At 35.7% G+C, this 24,973-nt stretch overlaps 1 protein-coding gene across 1 annotated transcript; it reads right to left on the bottom strand.

Annotated features, from left to right (window-relative positions):
• Positions 1-517: 517 nt before the first annotated feature.
• On the bottom strand, positions 518-2,129 carry LOC149989475 (uncharacterized). Its single transcript, XM_090248554.1, has 2 exons — positions 1,644-2,129; positions 518-1,508 (listed from the first exon to the last, which is right to left on the bottom strand). Exon 1 carries the CDS (start codon positions 2,127-2,129, stop codon positions 1,770-1,772), a length of 360 nt encoding a protein of 119 aa, XP_090104680.1. The 3' UTR covers positions 518-1,508; positions 1,644-1,769.
• Positions 2,130-24,973: the final 22,844 nt, after the last annotated feature.

Raw genomic sequence — 24,973 nt, 5'->3', positions numbered from 1 at the left:
ATCTAGAATTAAAAACAATAATAAAATACACATAGCTAAAATTAATTTCAATTTTCATTACAAATGGATTAGAATTTAGATGGCCATGAAGATTTAAAGATTTAAAGACCATATTACAATTAGATGGTGAAATTGAATTACGATCAATGAGATTATAATTTATACACTTCCTAATCTATAATCTCAATCCAATAAAACTTCTATGATAAAATATACCAACGTGTTTCTATATAATGGGGTGTTAATAAAATCATATTTTATACTCTATATATTTATCAATATGAGGCAGTAAGACTAACTTTTGTTTTATGACAATTTAAATTAAACTAAAGAAATTCCAACTTCATCTATTAAAACAAAGCACAAGGCGTCACGTTAAAATTTTTTTGGTTTGCAAAAGTAATTCAGGTCTAGCTAAGTTGTTAACTTTGATGAACATCAGCTTCAGAAACTCATCTTCTTCAATTGTCTAGTCTGGTGCTGCTTCTCTGTGACCTCAACAAATGTGAAGCATTCACTTCAAAGCCATTTCCGAGGCAAGCTTCAAACAATGGAATTCCTCACACAATTGAGCTATAGTTTCTTTCCAGCCCAGACAGAATTTGCCTGATATGGTCCCCAAGTGCGTGCTTCTCTGTCGGTGGAGAGCATGCACTGAACTGCTCCGATAAGTAGGTGATGGCGTTTCTTGCAATCTCAATGCTCCAGCGCTCTAGCTTCCGATTGTTAGTTTTTGCACAAGTTTACGGTGCTGGTGCTAGCAGCCACCGAATGGTTCCGTAGCTTAACGTGGACGGGAGTAAAGTTACAGAAGCCATGTTCAGCCATCTGATAGGACACAGTGTTTTGGCAAAAGATTGCCGGAGCAATAAGGCATCTCATGGTTTGCGTACTACGTGACTTTTGTGATCCAACAGTTTTTCTCCGTGACAAATCTACATCCTAACCTCCGAGACACTGAGGTGGCTCATCCTCCTACTGTGAACTCCTTTTTTTCAAGCTCGGGCTACTTGGGGATGCATGGATTGATCGAAACTGCATGCCTGGTGTTACAGATCATGTACAAATGGAACAGACAGCGGTTATGTCACCGACAATGGTGAACAAGCCCTGGGTGTTCTTAGAAATGTAATGCGTTGGTGCCGTCTGAGTTCAAATGGCAGGGGACTTGCGTCCAAATCTTGTGGAGAACCTTGAGTAGCTGTGAAGCTTTTCTCTTGGCTCGCGCCGTGCAGTCACTCTGAATGTGAAGCAAGAGCTTGGTTGGTGCGCCATGTGCAACGGCTGCTTCCCGCATGGCGATGGAGTCGCTGCACATCATTCTAAGTGTTCCAGCTGCATATTCTGTTCCTCTGTCTGAAACTTTCAAGATAAGCTCTACAAGCACGGGCACTGCCAGCGCGTAGTCGATGATGGCTGCTTTGCCTTCTTCAATGGTGCCTAGAAGTTCCAAGATCGCTAGGGCTTTCTCTGCTGTCGCAGAGAGCGTCACACCCACGTCTAGGGCTCTGTTTAGGCGAAAAAATACTGGACTTCGTAAGATTACTAGAAACCTCCACATATCCCTACTTCACGCTGAAGAACACATGTGATGAGAACCCATAAAAAAAGCATCAGGGACATAAACCTGGGAACACACGTACCGGTGTCAATTTTCACGCAGCAGGCAGAGGGCCAGCAATGTCTTGTTGGCCATTTTGACAAGCTTGTGAGGTTTCTCATCACGAATTATTTTATTTAACGCATCCATCAATCAGGCCATGCACCCGTCATTCCCTTGAACTCCTCTTCAAAGAGAGTTTCTCCAGAAGGTGACATGCGTTATCTCTAGCATCTTGTCTTCCCTGGCACAAGTAACATGTCACCACTGACAAGAACTCCACTGTGGTCATCAGTCGTGTAATGGATTCCGCTTCGCAAAGGATCGTCAAGGCGGCGAGCGACTCCTCAAGCACGTGAGGGAGGTGCCTTTCGTCATAGGTATCACGAGCATTCATTCCATCTGTAACGGTAATGTTGCTTGACAGCAACAGAGAGATAATAGACGATGCTGTCCCTGATGACTGGATGAGCTCCTTCGATGCCTGACGATCTTTGCTCAGCTCTTTGTTTAGTCTGCTAATAGTCATCTCAGTGCAACTACCAGCTTTTGATATATATCAAAAGCGCTCCCAAATCCCATTCTTTCAAGTCTGATACATCCGACAAGATGGAGGACCCACCCTCAGAAGAGCATTGCTGCGTGAGAGAGCACTTGTCCATGCTATCCGAAGCCGAGCTGTAGGAATCATTTGTCCCCTTCACTCGAAGAAGATGGCGAAGTTGGAACAGGTCCAGACAGCGGGATGCCAATTCCAGACGTGTCGCGGTGCAATACCTGCTTCACATTCTGCTCCTGCAGATGGCAGTCATAGGCCGCCCATACAAAGGTGGCCTTCTTGCCAAAATCTGGAATGCTTGGAGAAGTGCGAGGACTCAACACCGAGCTTGCACAATTCCCGAATATGCCGCATACGAAGAGTTGCGTACCCCTTGTCTGCCACAACCTCGAATCTGACATCTGCTTTCGCATCCTTTTCCTCTTCTGATCGATAACCTAAAGTTAAGTCAAGTCAGGCCCTCTCCACCTCCTCGCACTACTTTCACAAACTCTACCTTCCGTCCTTCTGGTGAAAATTAATTCCAAAAGAACCACTACCCAAGGAAAACCTCGCAGAAGTACCTACAATGCTGCTTGTATCATAATTTGAAACGGGAGTCTCAGCTCCTCTACAAGCATCAACAGCTAACATAACACATCCATCAAACTCCATCTCCAGCAGGACTCACAAACCAGTCATCGCCTGGCTCGAATACCTCTCCAGAAACAAGCCTTAAACCTTGAGTTGCAGTGCTCCACCGAATTCCAACGTAAGTAAACAAGCCAACGTCCAAACTCCGCTGCGGTCGATCACGAAGTCGATCACGGTCGATCACGATCATGACTTCGGAAGCAAGCTTGATTGTCTGGTCTTCATCGCGTTGGTTGACTACACTCTTCTGTACGAGCAGGATCGCGGAACTGTCTGCGTCTCGCGGACGCTAGCCCCGACCTCGTCGCGTGCCGTCGGATGCTTCTGTCAGACCCCTGCCGATGAGCCGTCGTCGTCGACTGCCTCTTCCCCCTCCCCCTGGCATTGTCTCCTCACGACGACTCCGATCAGCATTCGACACCTCCACGCCAAAACCATCGCTTGACCACCTCCAATCCTCGATGCATGCAACGAGAACAACAACAACAACAGCAACGGCTTGGTGATAGGTCTCTACGAATCAGCGGAGATGGGGGGGCGTCGTGTCTCGCACCGCGCATCGACGGCACAGTTCAAACACCTCGCCTCGGAAATGGGAAAAAGGCTCTTTGCCACCACGCAGCAATCTCATCACCGTCTTATAGCAATTTCTGTGAAAAAACAAACAAATAATGAAATGCAGTGTCATCATCCATCCATGCTTGCCTCTGTCCGACACAAATTACCCTCTATACAAAGTAATGAAAAATTAGGGTTTTGCGGACTCTCTGTGGCCCTGCAAAAGGTTGGAAAAAGTCACTTTAAAGTTTTTCAAGGTTAAGAGGAAGATTTCTCCGCATGGGACAGAGTTTCAAAGGTCTTTGACTTGTATATTTTCACCCAGAGGGGTAAATTTTCTGGGTATTTTAGTATCCTCTGGTGGGTAAGGGGTAAATAGAGAAATAACTGGGGTAAAAAACCTACTCTTGTTTGGTCAAGGGAAGTCAGCGCAGGTCGACTGTACCAATCACGGGATGGGTACGTAGACCGCGGGTGTTGTCAGTTTGTGTCTTATCATTGGCTTCCCAGTAATAGAAAGATAACTTCTGCTTTTTCATTTTAAACTTATATCTTAGAAAAATTTGTGTGAGTGTGTGTGTATATATATAAATATATGTATATATTATATATAAAAAAAAATTAGATATAGGGGAATGTTAAATAGACCCAAGATTTTACTAAATTAAGACACCTATCCTAACCATTATGAAAGATAAAACATGTCCTCTAGATTTATTTTTCCACTACTAGATCTAAAACCATGAAACCAACCATATTCATCTTGATTACCATATTCTTCATCATGGATAGGTCAGTTTAGTAAAAAAAATTTGTCTATTTAATATTTCCCTTGATATTAGATAAAGATATAAAAGAAGTCTTTTCATTTGTTGAATAAGAATGAACAAGGATGAACAAGGAAATGGATGGATGGTAGTGCCAAAGATTGTTTTGTCCAATGGCACAGTTTTCTGCTAGTGTGTATATATGTTTCAAATCATTTTAGAACTAATACATAAAATGATGATTTTTCTAAAAGTTATCCTTGTATTTGAAATATTTGGATGTAAAGAATATTCATGAATTCTTTTGATTTTATTATAATTAATGATGTGTAAATCTATTCATTGCTAATTTATTCAAATACATACAAAATAGATAAATGAATTTGAATAATAGATTTAATTAATGAATAAATAAATATATTTATTTAATATTAATTTATAGATAATTTTTGATCAATTGAAATAAATTTATTTACTTCAATTCTAATTTTACATATTCTTAATGATATAAATATTATCACAAAGAAAATAATATAATGATGAATTATAAGTTGACTTTTTAAATAATCAAATTTATGTGGTATTGGTAATATAGTTGGTATTTTGTATGATATTTATAAATATTATACATGCATAATATAAAAATTAAGTAAAAATATTAAATATTAAAAAAGTTGTATGAATTATATTTTATTTCAAAATTAAAATAAGATATTAATTTTTTATTTATAATTTAATAGATCACTTTGTTTTCAAAAGATTGTTGAGAATATTAGAATTGCTTTTAAAGAAATTTTATTATTACAAAAATTACAAAATATCAATAATTTAATCAACAACAAAATAATTTATTTAGATGGCATCAAAGTAAAGTTTTACAATTTTATAGTCCATCATTAAGGATGATTATACTCATGTAATAAGACATTTGTATTGTTAATGCATAGAAATAGGTAGTTAGAGCCGTTTTTAATAAGTTTTTAGAATTGAGACTAAGTTGGTGGTCCATATAGAATCCACCATAGAACATTCTATGAGGACTTGGGGCAGTTATTTAAATAAGGCCCACCTCTAGAATCTTTTAGAAGAGACCATTATTTTAATAGGATCCATCATTAGGGATATTCTAGAAAGTTCTAGGATGGTTGAACAAAGTATAAAAAGAACTGAATAAAGTCATTTGGATATTTGATTAAATATGGCTTTGTTCCCTTTTTTTTAATTAAATTTGGTTTGTATTTTTTTTTTGTTCTATTTTTTTCTATTTTCTTTTATTCTTTTTTATCTTTTATCATTCTATTCTATTTAATTTTTTTTAATTTTATTTTGGTCTACTCAGTTCTACATTGTGATGGGATTTATGTTGCTATAGATTAGAAGGGTTTTAGATCTTAGAGAGAATATAATTTCATTTCATTGATATCAAAGTAAATATAAGTTTGTTCTTTGGTAGTGTATTGATAGCTACTATCTAGTTATAGGTCAGTTGTTGTGGACATATTGAGTATTATTTTGGAGCTATTATGAGCTACTTTTAAAAAGTGAGTTGGAAAGAAAGAAGACGTTTTAGTAGCAATGTTCTTCAAAGAAATTATAACATAGAAGATATGGTGCAACATTCTTAGATGGAAGTTCACTTACAACGCTTCTGTCAAGGACAAGAACTCGATGAAAAAACAATTCAAACAAGTAAGCCTTCACTCAAAGAAAAGTAACAAAATATGAATAATAAGTATGTATATTGAAAAGAGAAACTAGAATGGCTATTGCCAAAAGACAAGAAAACTAGAGACCCTTGAAACTAGACTAGAAGTAAGAAAGGAGTTGACAAGAGTGAAGAAGCCTTCATTCTTGTCTCTATATATACTATCTAACTAGGGGCTACGTGGCGACGCTCTATAGGACCTCCAATATGTGTTGACTTTGTAGGACACATGCCTTGACTTACAAGGCAAGTTTTTCTACGTGTGGGCTACATAGTTAGCTTGAACTTCAAGCTAACAACATGTGTGGCACATGGCCAACTTGTTGACCACGTTTCTAATCCAAAAAGTCAATTAAAGACACCTAAGAAGTCAAAGTAGCATCTAGGAAGTTTCTAGGAAGCTTCTATATTAAATATTATAGAATTAACTTACTTTTATCTACTTTTACTTACTTCTACCTATTTCTATATGTCATTATTAGCTTACATGATTATGGCCATGACATTACCCCCCCTTCTAGAAACGAGTTCCACGAGGAGCGGTCATCATATGTTGAGGAAATCTATGATGCGACGAATTGTATTCGCTACATACTCTGATCTTTGTTCTCTTCGAAGATGATTGATAGGGCCTCTCAACCATCGGTAGTGTCCCATACCAGGGTGGGAAGACCACCCAGTTATTTGATCATTGTTGAGGCCTTCGTAACTTCCTTCGAATAGAATATTCGAAACACCATCAGGAGTTGTTCCTACCACTAGCAAAATCACCAAACATCGAGAGTCCCTTCCCAAATTGTGATACCAAACGCGTTGTATGTCACCATCTGTTTGAGGAAGAACATGTCGTTCTTGAAGATCTTCATCTCGATTGCGTCGTCTTGAAGGTTGTGACAATCGTAATGTCTCGTCCGGCAAGTCAGCAAATGAAGGTTCTTGAGTTGAATCTGCTGGTTGTTGGCTCTCCATCTAATTAGCGTCACAAATGCAAAGAAGTTACAAACAAGGATAGAAAATTGAATGTTATCTTGCCTCAATCTTGACTCTTTTATAAGAGAGATTTTCATCTTGGTTTTGATGGATGTCGTTGATGAAAAACTTTGACTTTAGCTGATGCATTTGCTAGATTCCTAGATGGCTCCCATGTGCGTTCACTAATATCATATCCGCGCCAATGAATAAGATATTCCAGCTTATTTCGGCGCCACCTTGAGTCTAATATCTCTTCCACCTCAAATTCTTCATTATTATCTACTTCTATAGGAGGCGGTGGCATTTGTCTTCTTCCTTGTATATCCATTGTCTTATATGGTACAAGAAGAGACACGTGGAATACAGGATGGATCTTCATTGACTCCGGTAGATGTAACCGATATGCAACTGGGTTGATCTATTCAGAAACAGAAAAGGGGCCAAGCCTACGATAGTCCAACTTGTCACAAGGTCGAGTAGTCTTGATATTGCGATGAAGTAGCCATACCTTATCACCCACGTTGAGTTGTGGTTGCTCTTTACGATATAGATCTGTGTTTATCTTTTGTCGTTCTTGAGCTTCCTTCAATTGCATCTTCATTATTGCATGTAACTCTGACAACCGATTTGCCATATCTTCTGCTGCAGGATTATCAACTTTTAAAAAATCAAAAGTATCAAGTCGTGGATGATAGCCATAATTGGCAAAGAAAGGTGTTTGTTGCGTGGAAGAATGTACCGTATTATTATAAGCAAACTTTGCCAATGGCAGAAGGGTTGTCCAATCATCTTGTTGGTAATTGATAGTACACCTTAAATATTGCTCCAAGACTTGGTTTACGCGCTCTGTTTGTCCATCAGTTTGAGGATGGAAAGCCGAAGATAGCTTTATGTCCACTTTTAAAATCTTGGAAAGGGTCCTCCAAAATCTTGACACAAATTGAGTTCCCCTATCCAATTTGATATCTTTAGGTAATCCATGATAGCGATAGATATTATCAATGAAAAGCTTAGCTGTTTCTTCACCTGTGAGAGATTTTGTACATGGTACAAAATATTCCATCTTGGTGAAACGATCTACTATCACAAATATAGAATCATAAGATCTTGAGCTTGGAAGATCTGTGATGAAATCCATAGAAACAGAAGACCATAGTTGTTATAGTATAGGTAATGGCTGAAGAAGTCCGTAAGGTCGATGACGAGGAATTTTTGATCTTGAACAAATATCACATGATTGTACAAAGTCTTTGACTGACTTCTACATTTGTGGCCACCAAAAATCTCTTGATATGAGTTCCAAAGTCTTATTATATCCAAAATGCCCTACTGCTGGAAAGTCATGACGTGCTTGAAGAACACGTAAATGTGCTTCTCCTTCTGGAACATATAGGCGTCCTTCAAAATATAATAGATTATTCTTGAACTCGAACTTATAAGGATCATGAGACTTGGAAGAATTATTCTCTATATCATAAACAAGAGGGTCTGAGGACATACTAGACTGGATTTGCTTGAGAAAAGTTGAATCAACAGTTAATGTTGATTTCATTGCTCGGAGATGAAATTGCTCCGATTTCAAGAGGACCATTCTTTGTTGCTCAAAAGCTGCATCTCCTTCTTTTGGTGCAAAATAAGAATGTCTAGATAGGGCATCAGACAAACCTTGTTGTTTTCTTGGCCGATAAGTGATAATGAACTCGAATCTTGACAAAGACATACTCCAACTAGCTTGACGACGGTTCAACACGCGTGCTGACATGAAATATTCGAGGTTCTTGTGATCTGTATACACAGTGATTGGACTAGAAGCGCCTTCTAGATAATGACGCCATTCTTGAAAGGAATCCACAATCGCAAGAAGTTCTTTATCGTGGATCTCATAATTGATCTCGGCTGCTGAGAATTTTCTTGAATGAAAAGCTATCGGATGAAGTTTGTCATCTGTTCCTATTTGTGATAAAACTGCACCCAAGGCAAAATCTGATGCATCTGTTTCCATAAAAAATGCCTTGGAAAAGTCAACACGATATAAGACTGGTGCAGAGACAAACGATGTCTTCAAGGCTTCAAATGCTGCTTCCGCTTCTTGATTCCATTGGAATTTATCTTTACTAGTCAAGCGTGTAAGTGGAGCTGCAACTCGTGAGAAATCTTTGATGAAGATCCGATAGTAATTGGTAAATCCCAAGAAACATTGGACATCTCTTACTGTCCTTGGAATCTTCCAATCCATGATTGTTTGGACTTTCTTAGAATCCATCATGAGACCATCATTTGAAATGATGTATCCTAAAAAGTCAACTTGAGTAGTGTGAAATATACACTTTTCCATCTTGGCGTACAATCTTGCATCTCTAAGTTTTTGTAATACTTGACGAACATATATTTCATGTTCTTCGACGTTCTTAGAATAGATCAGGATATCGTCTAGATAGCAGACGACAAAATTGTCTAAGAATTCACGAAATACATCATTCATGAGATGTTGAAAAGCAGCTGGTGCATTCGTGAGTCCAAAGGGCATGACATTATATTCGAAATGTCCATACCTGGTTCGAAATGCAGTCTTCCATTCATCTTCTTCTTTGATCCGTACTAGATTATATGCTCCTCTTAGATCTATTTTTGTATAGATCTTAGCTTGATTTAACTGGTCAAGGAGTCCTGATATCAAAGGTAATGGATACCTGTTCTTGATTGTGATCTTGTTGAGTCCTCGATAATCAACACACATTCGTAAAGATCCATCTTTTTTCTTTACGAATAGAATTGGAGCTTTTGCTGGAGATTTTGAATGGCGTATGAAATTCTTCGCTAAATTCTCGTCAATATATGTCTTGAGTTCAGCCATCTCATCTTGCGATAAACTGTAAATTGGTCCAAATGGTGGCTGAGTTCCTTCCTTGAGGTCGATTGAATAATCATATGGGCGATGCTCAGGAAGAATATCTGCATTCTTTTTCTCAAAAATGTCTTGATACTCCTGATATTGACTTGGAATGCCACTTGAAGTCTTTATGTTTTCAAAAATAAGTGCAGCATAAATAGCAAAAGTTGACCCTTCTTTTGCTGCGTGTATAATTACTTTTGCACATATCAGTACGAGTTTTACTATACTAGACTTATAATTTTTTACTTGGTTGGTAGAACTATTAATAACGCTCTGGGAAAAGTCAAGTTTACACAAATTCCAATCTATTCGAGGGTTATATTTTTTTAGCAAGGATAAACCTAAAATTACTGGATTGGACGGGGATTTAATTATGTTAAAAGCTATGTAGCTATCATGACCGTCTATTGTTACTTTTATAGGATGAGTTTCATAAGTGACATCTCCAGAAGACAAGGGACAACCATCTATGACTTCTACATGTACTGGTTTAGGTTTCTGTACAAAAGTTATTTTACGACTTTTAACAAATTGTTCATCTAAAAAACATGCTGAGGCTCCCGAATCTAATAAAGCAGAGGCTTTGTAATTCTTAGGTCCTAAATATAAGTCTATTATAAAACAAGGAGAGGGTTCTGAGGAGAGGATAGGACCTTCATTAGGAATTGTACAAGGTTCCAGCTGCATGGTCCCTATTGTAGGTGGACGAATCCGTTTTCCGACAAGTTTTCTTTGACCATCGTACCCCTCATTTTATAGTTGCGTCGTTTCTTTGGACAATATTGAGCAGTGTGCTTTGGTTCTCTGCAATATAAACATAATCCTTCTTGACGACGACGAATCTTTTCTTACAATGTTAGGGGTTTAAAATGTACTGCGTCAATTTGCATGTCTTCTACTTCTGAATGTACGTTTGGCAAAGATGTTGATGTTGCCATTGAATAATAACGTTGAGGTTCCCGTGAATGATTCTCGGATCGAAATTCGAAAAGTCGATTATCACATTTTATCGTAAAATCGATTGCTTGACTCAAAGTTTGAGGATCAGGTAAGTTGAGCATCAATTTCTTTACTTCGTATTGTAATCCATAAAAAAATTGACTGATGAGTACAGCATCATCCCACTTGATGTCAATTGCAAGTTGTCGAAATTGTGAAGCATATACTGTTATTGAGTGATTTCTTTGTCGCAGAATTCGGATCTTATTTGTTGCAACACGAGTTGCATCGTGTTCACCATACATAGATCGAAACTCCGCCAAAAAAACTTCCAAATTATCCAATATTGGATTTCGTTGTTCATGAAAAGACGAAAACCACGATAATGCAGAACCAGAAAGTAGAGTGCCAATAAACCTGACTTGTGATCCTGGAGTTGGATAGCTTTGCGATTGAAGTTCAATTGCCAATTGTACTTGATTGATGAATCCTCGAGACTTTGATCTCGTACCATCAAATTTCTCGGGTAAGGTAATTCTTGGTTCTCTAGTGCTTATAAGGTGTTGTACAATTGGAGAAGGAACATGATTTGTTGTAGATGTTGAAGCAGCTCCGATCATCTCTATATCCCCACTTTCTGCTATTCTTGTTCTTTCATGTGTTGGTGAATTGAGTTGATGCATCGCAAGCATTAACTCCTTCATTTGCTCTTGCATTTGTGCCATTGCACTCTTCATTTCAACAAGCTCTGCCATAATGACACTAAGAAGAAAAATTTGTTTGATACTACTCGAGACAAAAGAAAAGAAAGACTTGATAACGAAGAAGATACTAAGAACAATATTAGTTTAGAAGTGGGTAATCCGCAAACTTCTAATATGCTTATGCCTTGTCAAGAGAAAGGAGTAATCCACTCTTACTCAAGAAAAACAAAGCTCTGATATTGTAAGTGCACTCTTGTCATTCTGTCAAGGACAAGAACTCGATGAAAAAACAGTTCAAACAAGTAAGCCTTCACTCAAAGAAAAGTAACAAAATATGAATAATAAGTATGTATATTGAAAAGAGAAACTAGAATGGCTATTGCCAAAAGACAAGAAAACTAGAGACCCTTGAAACTAGACTAGAAGCAAGAAAGGAGTTGACAAGAGTGAAGAAGCCTTCACTCTTGTCTCTATATATACTATCTAACTAGGGGCTACGTGGCGACGCTCTATAGGACCTCCAATATGTGTTGACTTTGTAAGACACATGCCTTGACTTACAAGGCAAGTTTTTCTACGTGTGGGCCACATAGTTAGCTTGAACTTCAAGCTAACAACATGTGTGGCACATGGCCAACTTGTTGACCACGTTTCTAATCCAAAAAGTCAATTAAAGACACCTAAGAAGTCAAAGCAGCGTCTAGGAAGTTTCTAGGAAGCTTTTATATTAAATATTATAGAATTAACTTACTTTTATCTACTTTTACTTACTTCTACCTATTTCTATATGTCATTATTAGCTTACATGATTATGGCCATGACAACTTCTCAAATCAAATAGCTACTCTACAAGTGTAAATTAAAGCCTCTAGGATAAAAAAATTGACATCTACTAGGCTCAAATTAAGGAATTGTGATACAGATTCTAAAACTTAAAAGCAAGAAGATGTATGCCAATGGCTCTTCAGTATGCAACAATACCTCGAACTATTTGGAGCAAACACCATCAAAAGAATTATATATACAGTCAGCTATTTGACAGGTGCAATAGCCATTTGGTAATAACATCGAGCTCAAAACCATAGAATTTAAGGTAAATTTTGTGACTCAGAGGAGTTGAGGCCAATCTTTAGAATCAATTTTGGTCCATCAATGCAAAGAAGTTAGCATATAATTAGCTAGCTAATCTTACACAATCTAGGTGAGTATAAGATTATGTCTTCCAATTGAAGACCCTATGTCTCTAAATTGGTAATATTTTAGAGGCAAAGTTGATAGATCAATTTACGTAAGGGTTGAAATTTATGATTCAATGAAAGATGGAATTAAGAGATCCACAAACATTTGAGGAGGCAATTAAGATTATTGAAAGAGTCAATGCTATTAATTTCAGAAACTATAGAGCATAACATATAGCACACAGTCTTATGTTGCTATTTTGTACTATGATACAACATCTAATGTTGATAGAAATTGATGTCTTGTAAGGACCAATGATATTATAGAAATGACAAATATTAGCATAGAAGGGATCATGTTTCTATTATTAGGAGTTAGTATCAAGGACATGAACCTTGAATAAAAAAAATCTTCAATATACTCTTATATCACTAAAGAGAACTAGAAAGTCACTCAAAAGGTGATATAATATTAAACTAGAATGATTATTGCCGAAAACAAGAAGACTAGAAAATCTCAAAAAAAGACTAATGACTAAAAAGACATTGACAAGAGAGAAAAAGGCTTCTTTCTTGCCTCCATATATACTCTTAACTAGGAATTACGTGACAATATCTTATAGGACCTTCAAAACGTATTGACTTTGCAAGCCAAATGTTTTATCTTGCAAGGGAAGTTATCTATGTATGTGCCACATAGTTAGCTTATTCCACAAGCTACTATATGGAGTTAATTTATTTCATAAGCTACCAACACATGGTTAATTTATTGGCCAAGTTTTTATTCTATAAATATATCTAAAGTCAAAATTGCATCTATAAAGCTTTAAGAAAGCTTTTCTATAAGACTTTATAAAATTAATCTATATTTACCTACTTCTACTTAATCATATAAATAACTATTGGATTAAATATAAATATCCGTTACAGTTAGGCCATCAAATCAAAGATTGTCTAAAACGACAAAATTCAATCACCAATTATTTCAAGGCGGGTTCACAACTTCAAGGCTCACCAAGTCAATTAAAGGAGTAGATAAAAAAAAATATGGTTCTCCAATAAAGGCATCAAGGGCCAATACTAAGTATAGTTATTTTTTTTTAGAGATAAATGACATTACTTTGGACAATTATCAAATGGATTGACTAGTATGTCTAACGAGTTGATTAAGAGTATAATCATATCAAGTGCTTATGGATTGTGGCTCTACAAAAAATTATATCTTGATTGGGTTTGTTGATTGACTTGGGATTAAAACTAAGATGATCAAAGAATGAATTATATACCTAATATATGACTGAGAGAATGTATGAATGAGATATGTGAAAAAAAAAAAACTTCAAGTTTAGTAATACATATACCTTATAGAAAAAATTTAGAGTAACAAAACTTAGATATGACATTATCTTTAATATGCCATAGCTAAAGGTAGAAATTAAACAAGTTAATTAGCTAGCAAGGACAATTTCTTTCAAAGATGATAGATGTAAGATGATTTTTCATGTTTTTACATCAAGTGAGGTAGCAAAATGATCTATGGATAAAGACTTACTTGTAGAGACAACTTTTATGAAGAAGCATATATGGCATAAGCAACTAGTATATATAGTGGTTCCAAATCTTGCCTTAATGATAGAAAAGATAATAAAAAGAGTAAAATGAATAGAGAAATTCATACATGAATATTAGAAATTATTTCTAATCAATTTATTTAGTGGTGTGCCACCTAATTAAGGGGCCTTCTTTCAAATAGAACTATTGTATGGAGCCAAATCCACAAGTCGACTCCTTTATCACCTAGCATCGAATAAACTTGAAGAGTTGCAAAAGACATTGGATAAACTCTTGGAAAAGGGCCTCATTTGAAAAAGCACATTGCCATAGAAAGTACTTATATTATTTGTACCTTAAAAAGATGGTAGATTTTGGCTTTGCATCAATTATTGAGCCTTTTATAAACAGACAGTCAAGAATGCATATCTACTTCTATGCGTGGATGATCTTCTTGATTAAGTTTGAAGTGCAATCATCTTTAGCAAATTGAGCCTTTGGAGTAGCTATTGAAAGATACCTATTGCAAAAGAGGATATAAAAAAGACATCATTTTGTATGTGTTGTGGGTATTTTGAATGGCTTGTTTTATTTTTTGGCCTCACCAATGCTCTAGCTTCCTTCATTGATCATATAAATAGATTATTTTTAGATCTTTTAGATACGTATGTAGTTTTTTTCATTGATGATATTTTAATCTATACTAAAATTTCTATAAGACACGAGTAATATATATGAAAAGTATTATGTTAGCTTAAAGATAGTTGCTTCTATTACAAACAATCAAAGTATGAACTTTGAAAGTTGGAGGTTATCTTTTTGATGCATGTAGTATCCTTTGAAGGTGTGTATATATAACAAGATAAGATAAAAATAGGAGAGGATTAACCAATCACAAAAAATGCTTCTAAAGTGTGATCATTCTTAGGCCTTGTTAGCTATTATTGCCATTTTATTTGGTGATTTATATATATTGTTGCATTACTAATAAAGTTATTAGAGAATAATGCCCTGTTTGAATAGAAATTAGAATGAAAAAGTGCTTTAGATAAGTTGAAGGAGGTACTCAATACTGCTCTAATATTACAACTCTTTGAAGCCAACTTTCCTTGTACACTTGACATTAATACTTTCAATTTTACTATTTGCATGGTCTTTCAACAAAATTTTGATAGGAGGCTTCAACCTATAGCATATGAATCATGCAAGCTTACAAGGACAAAGCATAATTATTCTAAATGTGATTGAGACCAACTAATAATTGTACATGCTACAAAAATGTAATGATACTATCTGTTGAAAAAGCTAATGACTGTTTAAACCGACTATTGGTCCCTACTATATGATTTGAATTTGGAAAATATAAAATCTCAACATTAATGTTGGAAAGAAAAATTATAACTCTTTGCTATTCAACTTGAGTATAAACAAAGGCAACAACATACTGCCTTAGACACCTTATTGTAAAGACCTAACTTAGAGTCCAAATTAGAATATAATATAAAAATTACTACCATTTATAGTATTATTTCAAATCTAACTAGAAAAATGGAATAGAAAGAAGCTATACATTAAAATGCTTATTTCAAAATGGTTATTGATGGATTGAAGTTGGATGATGTACAATTTTAAGATTACTATCTTAGTGAGGGATTGGTCTATTTTAAGAAGCGTATTTATATACTTGAGCATGCTATATTCTAAATATACATGCTTCAAGAGAGAGACAACATTCTAATATCTGGACATCTATGGTATGAAAAGACTCTAGAACAAACTTTAAGGATATGATTTTGAGTAGGTTTGAATTATGATGCTCAAGCTTTTGTATACTCTTGCAAATCATGTCAATGTAATAAAGTACACAACATAGCATTTCCAAAGCTATTGCAGCCAATTCCATTACTTATGGCATGATGGCAACATGTGACTATAGATCTCAGTATGTATTTGTTGCAGATTCTTCATAATCCTACTATGTTTGCTATCTTTTTGGATTAATTCTTAAAGCAACTTTACTTGAATGTGGTGTCATGTAGTAATATAACTATATAATAAAAAATAAAATATAGATGTTATTATAAAAGAGCCTAGCAAAAAGATGTAGTAGAAAAATAAAGATAAACGATAAAAAGGTAATAAAAGATATAGTTTTAATATAGCTTTTTAATAGAAGAAACTTCTATTTTCTTTGTAGAGACATAATTGAGTCAAATCAAAGTAAATGAGATAAAAAAATGATATAGACATATATTGGAGGAACATTAAAAATATATTTTAGCAAAATTTACTTCAAGAAGTTAAGAATTGATACTTGGAGAGGATTGGATATCAACTTGGATCAAAATCAGACCTTGAGGCATAAAACCATGCACCTATAGTGATTCTAGAGTTCTTTGGTAGATCAAAGAGTGGGATTTGAGAGCAAACTTGGGAGAAGATTTTTGGACATTAGTCTTATATCAATTGAATTAATAGTGAATTTTTGAAGGATTTTCAAAGTTAGTAATGTTCTTAGATGGTTTAGATTTTGAGAAATAAAAATATATTTACAAATTTTAAAGTTTTTCAAGTTTTTTGATGTGTATATAAGTGAATTTTGGACAATATGTTGGTTTGCTAGTTTTAAATATATGTAAAATTTTTGAGATTAATCAAATAATTAGATCAAAGTATGTGAAGGTTTTTGTAGATTGAGGTCTTAAAAATTGGAGTTTGGAGGTCAATGAGTATTTCTAAGATCCTCCAAAAATTTATCAATTGGATTGAAGTGAATTTATTTTATACAAATATTAGACTCAAATTTCAAGGTTTAGGTGAAATTTGAAAGCAATTTAACTATTTAAGCAAGAGATATTGGTGCTAGAAGTTTAGTATTTAGGTCGGAGTAGGAGGCTGTCTAATATCCGATTGAATTATCTTGTATTTCTCTTAATTAATAAAAGTAATTAATTTCATCTTTTTTTATTTTTTTTAATTAAGATATTAAGAATTAAGAAAATTTTGAATTGATTTCAATAATTTAATCATTAGTTGTTAAAATTCCAATTTGTGATAAGATTTGGTTTAGGATTTCTATATGGTTTAGTTAAGGCTTAGGATTTGGTTAAGATTAGGGTTTTTTTGGAATTTGGTTTAAAATTTGATTAAGAGTTGATTAAGATTTATCTAGGATTTTTCTAGGATTTAGGTTTTTATTAGGTTTTATTAGGATTTGATATAGAATTTGATTAAAGTTCAATTAAGAATTTACTTAGGATTATATTAGAGATTTTATTTTTATTATTTCTTTAGAATTATTAATTATTTATTTTAAAAAAAAAGTTAATATTTCTTTAAGATTATTATTTTTTTTAAAGGATTATTTTTATATTTTTTAAAAAAAATCTTATTATTTTTCTTTGAGATTAGTTTGGAACTTCTTTGTGTTTTTTTTAATACTTTTTAAATTTATTATGGATTAATCAAAGTTCAATCAATATTCTTAAGGTCTTCTTATGATTATTTAAGATTTTATTAGACTTGGTAGGATTGTTCTTGCATTTCTATTGACCTTCTACAACTAGATGCAAAGTGCATTCTAAAAAAAAAAACACACGTAATATAACAACGATGCACTCAAATATTGATGCTCCAGTACTTGCACAAGTCTTCTTTGACACTAACTTTCGTCACTATGGATTATCTCATGTCATTATTCTAAATGGAGATTTATACTTCATGAAGAGTTTTTAATAGGCTTTGTTCAAGCTACTGGACAAATGACCTACTATATCCATGGCCTTCCATCCTCAAACAAATGGACAAATGGAGCATACAAATTGGACCTTAGATATTATATTAGAAGCATTTGTGGCAGTTCACCATAATGACTGGGATAAATATTTGATGCCCTTGGAGTTTGCTTACAATGATAGTATTTAAGTAAATATTGATTATTCACCATTCTTCTTTAATATCAATCAACATCCAATTAAGCTAGCAACTTTCTATAGTTCCATCAACACCAACAATCCAACAATGGACGAATTTATATAATTTATAATAGCCTTGTAGGCAGCATGGCACTACTTCTTTATTCCACAAAATCAATAAAAGTAATATGTAGATAACCACAAACAACACAAGACCTTCTAAAGAATAACCAAGTGTTACTTTTCAATGCCAACTTTTTACTTATTATATCAATCTAAGTTTGTTAATTGGTATCTTGGTGGCTTAGACCTTTCCACATTTTTATAGTGATTTTTGATGTTGCACACCGCCTCAAGCTTTCGCCAAATATTTGAGTCGATTTGATCATTTATGTTTTGCAACTGAAGGAATTTCATACTGAATCAAGGAGTTTCTTAAATCAGCACCAACCACCACTACCATTGGTTGTGATTGATGACTTAGAATAACATGAAGTACATGACATTTTAGAGCATCACTATCTTTGCCGTGGCAATGGAGGTCTACAACTTCAATACAAAGTCTTCTATAAAGGTTATTTTATGTACAATATAATGTAAAAAATCGTACAAAACCTCTACTATTGTCAAGAAATAATTTTGAGATACCATTGAAAACAAAATGAAGATATTTTGCATTAATAGAGGAAGTTTAATTGTTAGAGAGCATTCATAATACTGATGCATAGAAATAGGTAGATAGAACCATTTTTGAAGAATTTTTAGAAGTTTATAAAATTGGAACTAAGTTTATGGTTTATATAGGATCTATTATAGAATATCCTAAAAGGATTTAAGATAGTTATTTAGATAGACCTATCTCTAGAACCTTCTAAAAAGAGTAGTTATCTTAATAGGGCCTATGTCATGGACATACATATAATTACCTATATGAATAGATAAAAGTATGTAAAAGTAGGTTAATTGTGTAATATCTTCTAGAGAAGCTTCTTAGAAGCTTCATAGACGCTGCTTTGACTTTATAGGAGTCTATAGTTGACTTTTAGGTTAGAAACTTGGTCAACAAGTTAGCCATGTGCCACGCATGTTGGAAGCTTAAAGAACAAGCTAACTACGTGGTCCATCCATAGAAAACTTGCCTTGCAAGCAAAGGCATGTGGCCTAGAAAGTCAACATATATTGGAGGTCTTATAGAACATCGCCACGTGGCTTCTAGTTAGATAGTATATATAGAGGCAAGAGTGAAGCCCTCTTCACTCTTGTCAACTCCTTTCTTGCTTCTAGTCTAGTTTCAAGGGTCTCTAGTTTTCTTGTATTTTGGCAATAGCCATTCCAGTTTCTTTCTTAATATACATATTTCTATTTTGTCCTATTTCTTTTTGAGAAAAGTCTCACTTACTCTTTAGCTTTCATCGAGTTCTTGTCCTTGACACCTTAACAGATTGACAAGAGTACACTTACAATATCAGAGCTTTGTCTTTTCTTGATTAAGAGTGGATTACCCCTTTTTCTTGATAAGACATAAGCGCATTAGAAGTTGCGGATTACCCTCTTTTAAACTGATATTGTTCTTAGTATTTTCTTTGTTATCAATTCCTCTCTTCTATTTTGAGCGTTATTAGACATCTTCTCTTTTCTAAGTGCTACTATGGCAGAGCTTGTTGAAATGAAGAGTGCAATGGCACAGATGCAAGAACAATTGAGGGAGTTAATGCTTGCGATGCATCAACTCAATTTACCACCACAAGGAGCAACAAGAATGGTAGGAAGTGAAGATATAGAGATGATTGGGGCTGCTTCAACATCTGCACCAAACCATGTCCCTTCTCCCAGAATGGAACATCCTTCGAGTGTTAGAGAACCGAGAGTTGCCTTGCCTGAGAAGTTTGATGGTACCAGATCCAAGTTTCGAGGATTCATCAATCAGGTCCAACTAGTGATTGAACTTCAACCCCAGAGCTATCCAACTCCAGGGTCACAAGTTAGATTCATTGGTACACTTCTTTCAGGTTCAGCATTGTCATGGTTTTCATCTTTTCTTGAACGACGAGATCCAATATTGGATAATCTGGAGGCTTTTTTGGCGGAGTTTCGATCCATGTTTGGAGAACATGATGCAATTCGTGTTGCAACCAACAAGATCCGTATTTTGCGACAAGGCAATCGATCAGTAACATTATATGCTTCGCAATTTCGACAACTTGCAACTGATATCAAGTGAGATGATGCCGCACTTGTGAGTCAATTTCTCTACGGATTACAATATGAGGTAAAGAAATTGATGCTTAATTTACCTGATCCTCAAACATTGAGTCAAGCAATTGACTTTGCTGTGAAGTGCGACAATCGACTTTTTGAATTTCGATCCGAGAGTCGCACAAGTGGGCCTCAACGTTACTACAATTCAATGGCAACACCGACGTCTCCTCAACACATACCTTCAGAAGTAGAGGATATGTAAATTGATGCGGTACGTTTCAAACCTCTTACTGAGCAAGAAAAGTCTCGTCGTCGACAAGAAGGATTGTGCTTATATTGTGGAGAACCTAAGCACACTGCTCAACATTGTCCAAAGAAGCGACGCAACTACAAAATGAGGAGTACGGCGGTCAAAGAAGACAGTATGTCGGAAAACGAGTACGTCCAGCTACAATAGGGACCGTGCGGCTGGAATCTTGTACAACTTCTAATGAAGGTCCTATCCTCTCCTCAGAACCATCTCCTTGTTTTATAATAGATGTGCGTTTAGGACCTAATAATTACAAAGCCTCTGCCTTGGTAGATTCAAGAGCCTCATCTTGTTTTTTAGATGAAGAATTTGCTAGATGTCATAGAATATCATTAATACAAAAAACTAAACCTGTACACGTAGAAGTCATAGATGGTCGTCCGTTGTCTTCTGGAGATGTAACTCACGAAACACTTCCTGTAGATGTAGTAATAAATGGTCATAGTAGTTGCGTAATTTTTAATATAATTAGATCTCCCTCTAATCCAGTTATTTTAGGCTTATCATGGTTAGAAAAGTATAATCCTCGAATAGATTGGATTTCTCGTAAACTTGATTTTCCTCAGAGCATTAGTAACAGTTCTATTAACCAAGTAAAAAACCATGAGTCTAGTATAGTAAAACTCGCACCTATAGGTGCAAAAGCATTTATACACGCAGCAAAAGAAGGATCAACTTTTGCTATTTATGCTGCACCTATTTCTGAAAGAGTAAAGACTTCAAGTGGCATTCCAAGTCAATATCAGGATTATCAAGACGTTTTTGAGAAAAAGAATGCAGATATTCTTCCTGAGCATCGCCCATACGATTGTTCAATCGATCTTAAGGAAGGAACTCAGCCACCATTTGGACCAATTTACAGTTTATCGCAAGATGAGTTGGCTGAACTCAAGACATATATTGACGAGAATTTAGCGAAGAATTTCATACGCCATTCAAAATCTCCAGCAGGAGCTCCAATTTTATTCGTAAAGAAAAAAGATGGATCTTTATGAATGTGTGTTGACTATCGAGGACTCAACAAGATCACAATCAAGAACAGGTATCCATTACCTTTGATATCAGGACTCCTTGACCAGTTAAATCAAGCTAAGATCTATACAAAAATAGATCTAAGAGGAGCATATAATCTAGTACGGATCAAAGAAGGAGATGAATGGAAGACTGCGTTTCGAACCAGGTACGGGCATTTTGAATATAATGTCATGCCTTTTGGACTCACGAATGCACCAGCTGCTTTTCAACATCTCATGAATGATGTATTTCGTGAATTCTTAGACAATTTTGTTGTCTGCTACCTAGACGATATCCTGATCTATTCTAAGAATGTTGAAGAACATGAAATATATGTTCGTCAAGTATTACAAAAACTCAGAGATGCAGGATTGTACGCCAAGATGGAAAAGTGTGTATTTCACACTACTCAAGTTGACTTTTTAGGATACATCATTTCAAATGATGGTCTCATGATGGATTCTAAGAAAGTCCAAACAATCATGGATTGGAAGATTCCAAAGACTGTGAGAGATGTCCAATGTTTCTTGGGATTTGCCAATTACTATCGGATCTTCATCAAAGACTTCTCACGAGTTGCAGCTCCACTTACACGCTTGACTAGTAAAAATAAATTCCAATGGAATCAAGAAGCGGAAGCAGCATTTGAAGCCTTGAAGACATCGTTTGTCTCTGCACCAGTCTTATATCGTGTTGACTTTTCCAAGGCATTTTTTATGGAAACAGACGCATCGGATTTTGCCTTGGGTGCAGTTTTATCACAAATAGGAACAGATGACAAACTTCATCCGATAGCTTTTCATTCAAGAAAATTCTCAGCAGCCGAGATCAATTATGAGATCCACGATAAAGAACTTCTTGCGATTGTGGATTCCTTTCAAGAATGGCGTCATTATCTAGAAGGCGCTTCTAGTCCAATCACTGTGTATACAGATCACAAGAACCTCGAATATTTCATGTCAGCACGCGTGTTGAACCGTCGTCAAGCTAGTTGGAGTATGTCTTTGTCAAGATTCGAGTTCATTATCACTTATCGGCCAGGAAAACAACAAGGTTTGTCCGATGCCCTGTCTAGACGTTGTTATTTTGCACCAAAAGAAGGAGATGCAGCTTTTGAGCAACAAAGAACGGTCCTCTTGAAACCGGAGCAATTTCATCTCCGAGCAGTGAAATCAACATTGACTATTGATTCAACTTTTCTCAAGCAAATCCAGTCCAGTATGTCCTCAGACCCTCTTGTTCATGATATCGAGAATAATTCTTCCAAGTCTCATGATTCTTCTAAGTTCGAGTTCAAGAATAATCTATTATATTTTGAAGGACGCCTATATGTTCCAGAAGGAGAAGCACATTTACGTGTTCTTCAAGCACGTCATGACTTTCCAGCAGCAGGGCACTTTGGATATAATAAGACTTTGGAACTCATATCAAGAGATTTTTGGTGGCCACAAATGTGGAAGTCAGTCAAAGACTTTGTACAATCATGTGATATTTGTTCAAGATCAAAAACTCCTCGACATCGACCTTATGGACTTCTTCAGCCATTACCTATACCAGAACAACCATGGTCTTCTGTTTCTATGGATTTCATCACAGATCTTCCAAACTCAAGATCTTATGATTCTATATTTGTGATAGTAGATCGTTTCACCAAGATGGCACATTTTATGCCATGTACAAAATCTATCACAGGTGAAGAAACAGCTAAGCTTTTCATTGATAATATCTATCGCTATCATGGATTGCCTAAAGATATCATATCGGATAGGGGAACTCAATTTGTGTCAAGATTCTGGAGGACTCTTTTCAAGATTTTAAAAGTGGACATAAAGCTATCTTCAGCTTTCCATCTTCAAACTGATGGACAAACAGAGCGCGTAAACCAAGTCTTGGAACAGTATTTAAGGTGTACCATCAACTACCAACAAGATGATTGGACAAACCTTCTGCCATTGGCAGAGTTTGCTTATAATAATACGGTACATTCCTCCACGCAACAAACACCTTTCTTTGCCAATTATGGCTATCATCCACGACTTGATACTTTTGATTTTTCAAAAGTTGATAATCCTGCAGCAGAAGATATGGCAAATCGGTTGTCAGAGTTACATGCAATAATGAAGGCGCAGTTGAAGAAAGCTCAAGAACGACAAAAGATAAACACAGATCTATATCGTAAAGAGCAACCACAACTCAACGTGGGTGATAAGGTATGGCTACTTCGTCGCAATATCAAGACCACTCGACCTTGTGACAAATTGGACTATCGTAGGCTTGGCCCCTTTTCTGTTTCTGAACAGATCAACCCAGTTGCATATCGGTTACATCTACCGGAGTCAATGAAGATCCATCCTGTATTCCACGTGTCTCTTCTTGAACCATATAAGACAGTGGATATACAAGGAAGAAGACAAATGCCACCGCCTCCTATAGAAGTAGATAATAATGAAGAATTTGAGGTGGAAGAGATATTAGACTCAAGGCGGCGCCGAAATAAGCTGGAATATCTTGTTCATTGGTGCGGATATGATATTAGTGAGCGCACATGGGAGCCATCCAGGAATCTAGCAAATGCATCAGCTAAAGTCAAAGTTTTTCATCAACGACATCCATCAAAACCAAGATGAAAACCTCTCTTATAAAAGAGACAAGATTGAGGCAAGATAACATTCAATTTCCTATCCTTGTTTGTAACTTCTTTGCATTTTGTGACGCTAATTAGATGGAGAGCCAACAACCAGCGGATTCAACTCAAGAACCTTCGTTTGCTGACTTACCGGATGAGACATTGCGATTGTCACAACCTTCAAGACGACGCAACCGAGATGAAGACCCTCAAGAACGACATGTTCTTCCTCGAATAGATGGTGAGATACAACGCGTTTGGTATCACGACCTTGGAAGAGATTCTCGATGTTTGGTGATATTATTGGAGATAGGAACGACTCCTGATGGTGTTTCAAATGTATTATTTGAAGGAAGTTATGAAGGCCTCAACAGTGATCAAATAACAGGGTGGTCTTCTCGCCCTGGAATGGGATACTATCGATGGCTAAGAGGACCCATCAACTATCTTCGAAGAGAACAAAGATCAGAGTATGTAGCAAATACAATTCGCCGCATATTAGATTTTCTCAATATATAATCACCGCTCCTCGTGGAACTCGTCCCTAGAAGGGGGGGTAATGTCACGGACATACATATAATTACCTATATGAATAGATAAAAGTATGTAAAAGTAGGTTAATTGTGTAATATCTTCTAGAGAAGCTTCTTAGAAGCTTCATAGACGCTGCTTTGACTTTATAGGAGTCTATAGTTGACTTTTAGGTTAGAAACTTGGTCAACAAGTTAGCCATGTGCCACGCATGTTGGAAGCTTAAAGAACAAGCTAACTACGTGGTCCATCCATAGAAAACTTGCCTTGCAAGCAAAGGCATGTGGCCTAGAAAGTCAACATATATTGGAGGTCTTATA

The sequence above is a fragment of the Physcomitrium patens genome, chromosome 3 (assembly GCF_059467195.1).
Source record: "Physcomitrium patens ecotype Gransden chromosome 3, ASM5946719v1, whole genome shotgun sequence".
In the NCBI taxonomy this organism is placed as follows: domain Eukaryota; kingdom Viridiplantae; phylum Streptophyta; class Bryopsida; order Funariales; family Funariaceae; genus Physcomitrium; species Physcomitrium patens.
The sequence above is the reverse complement of the archived record's forward strand: the minus strand, read 5'-3'. Positions and strand labels throughout refer to the sequence as shown.

Bases quoted from the DNA above. Each gene is read 5' to 3' on its own strand.
- LOC149989475 (XM_090248554.1), bottom strand. From the start codon at position 2,129: ATGACTATTAGCAGACTAAACAAAGAGCTGAGCAAAGATCGTCAGGCA.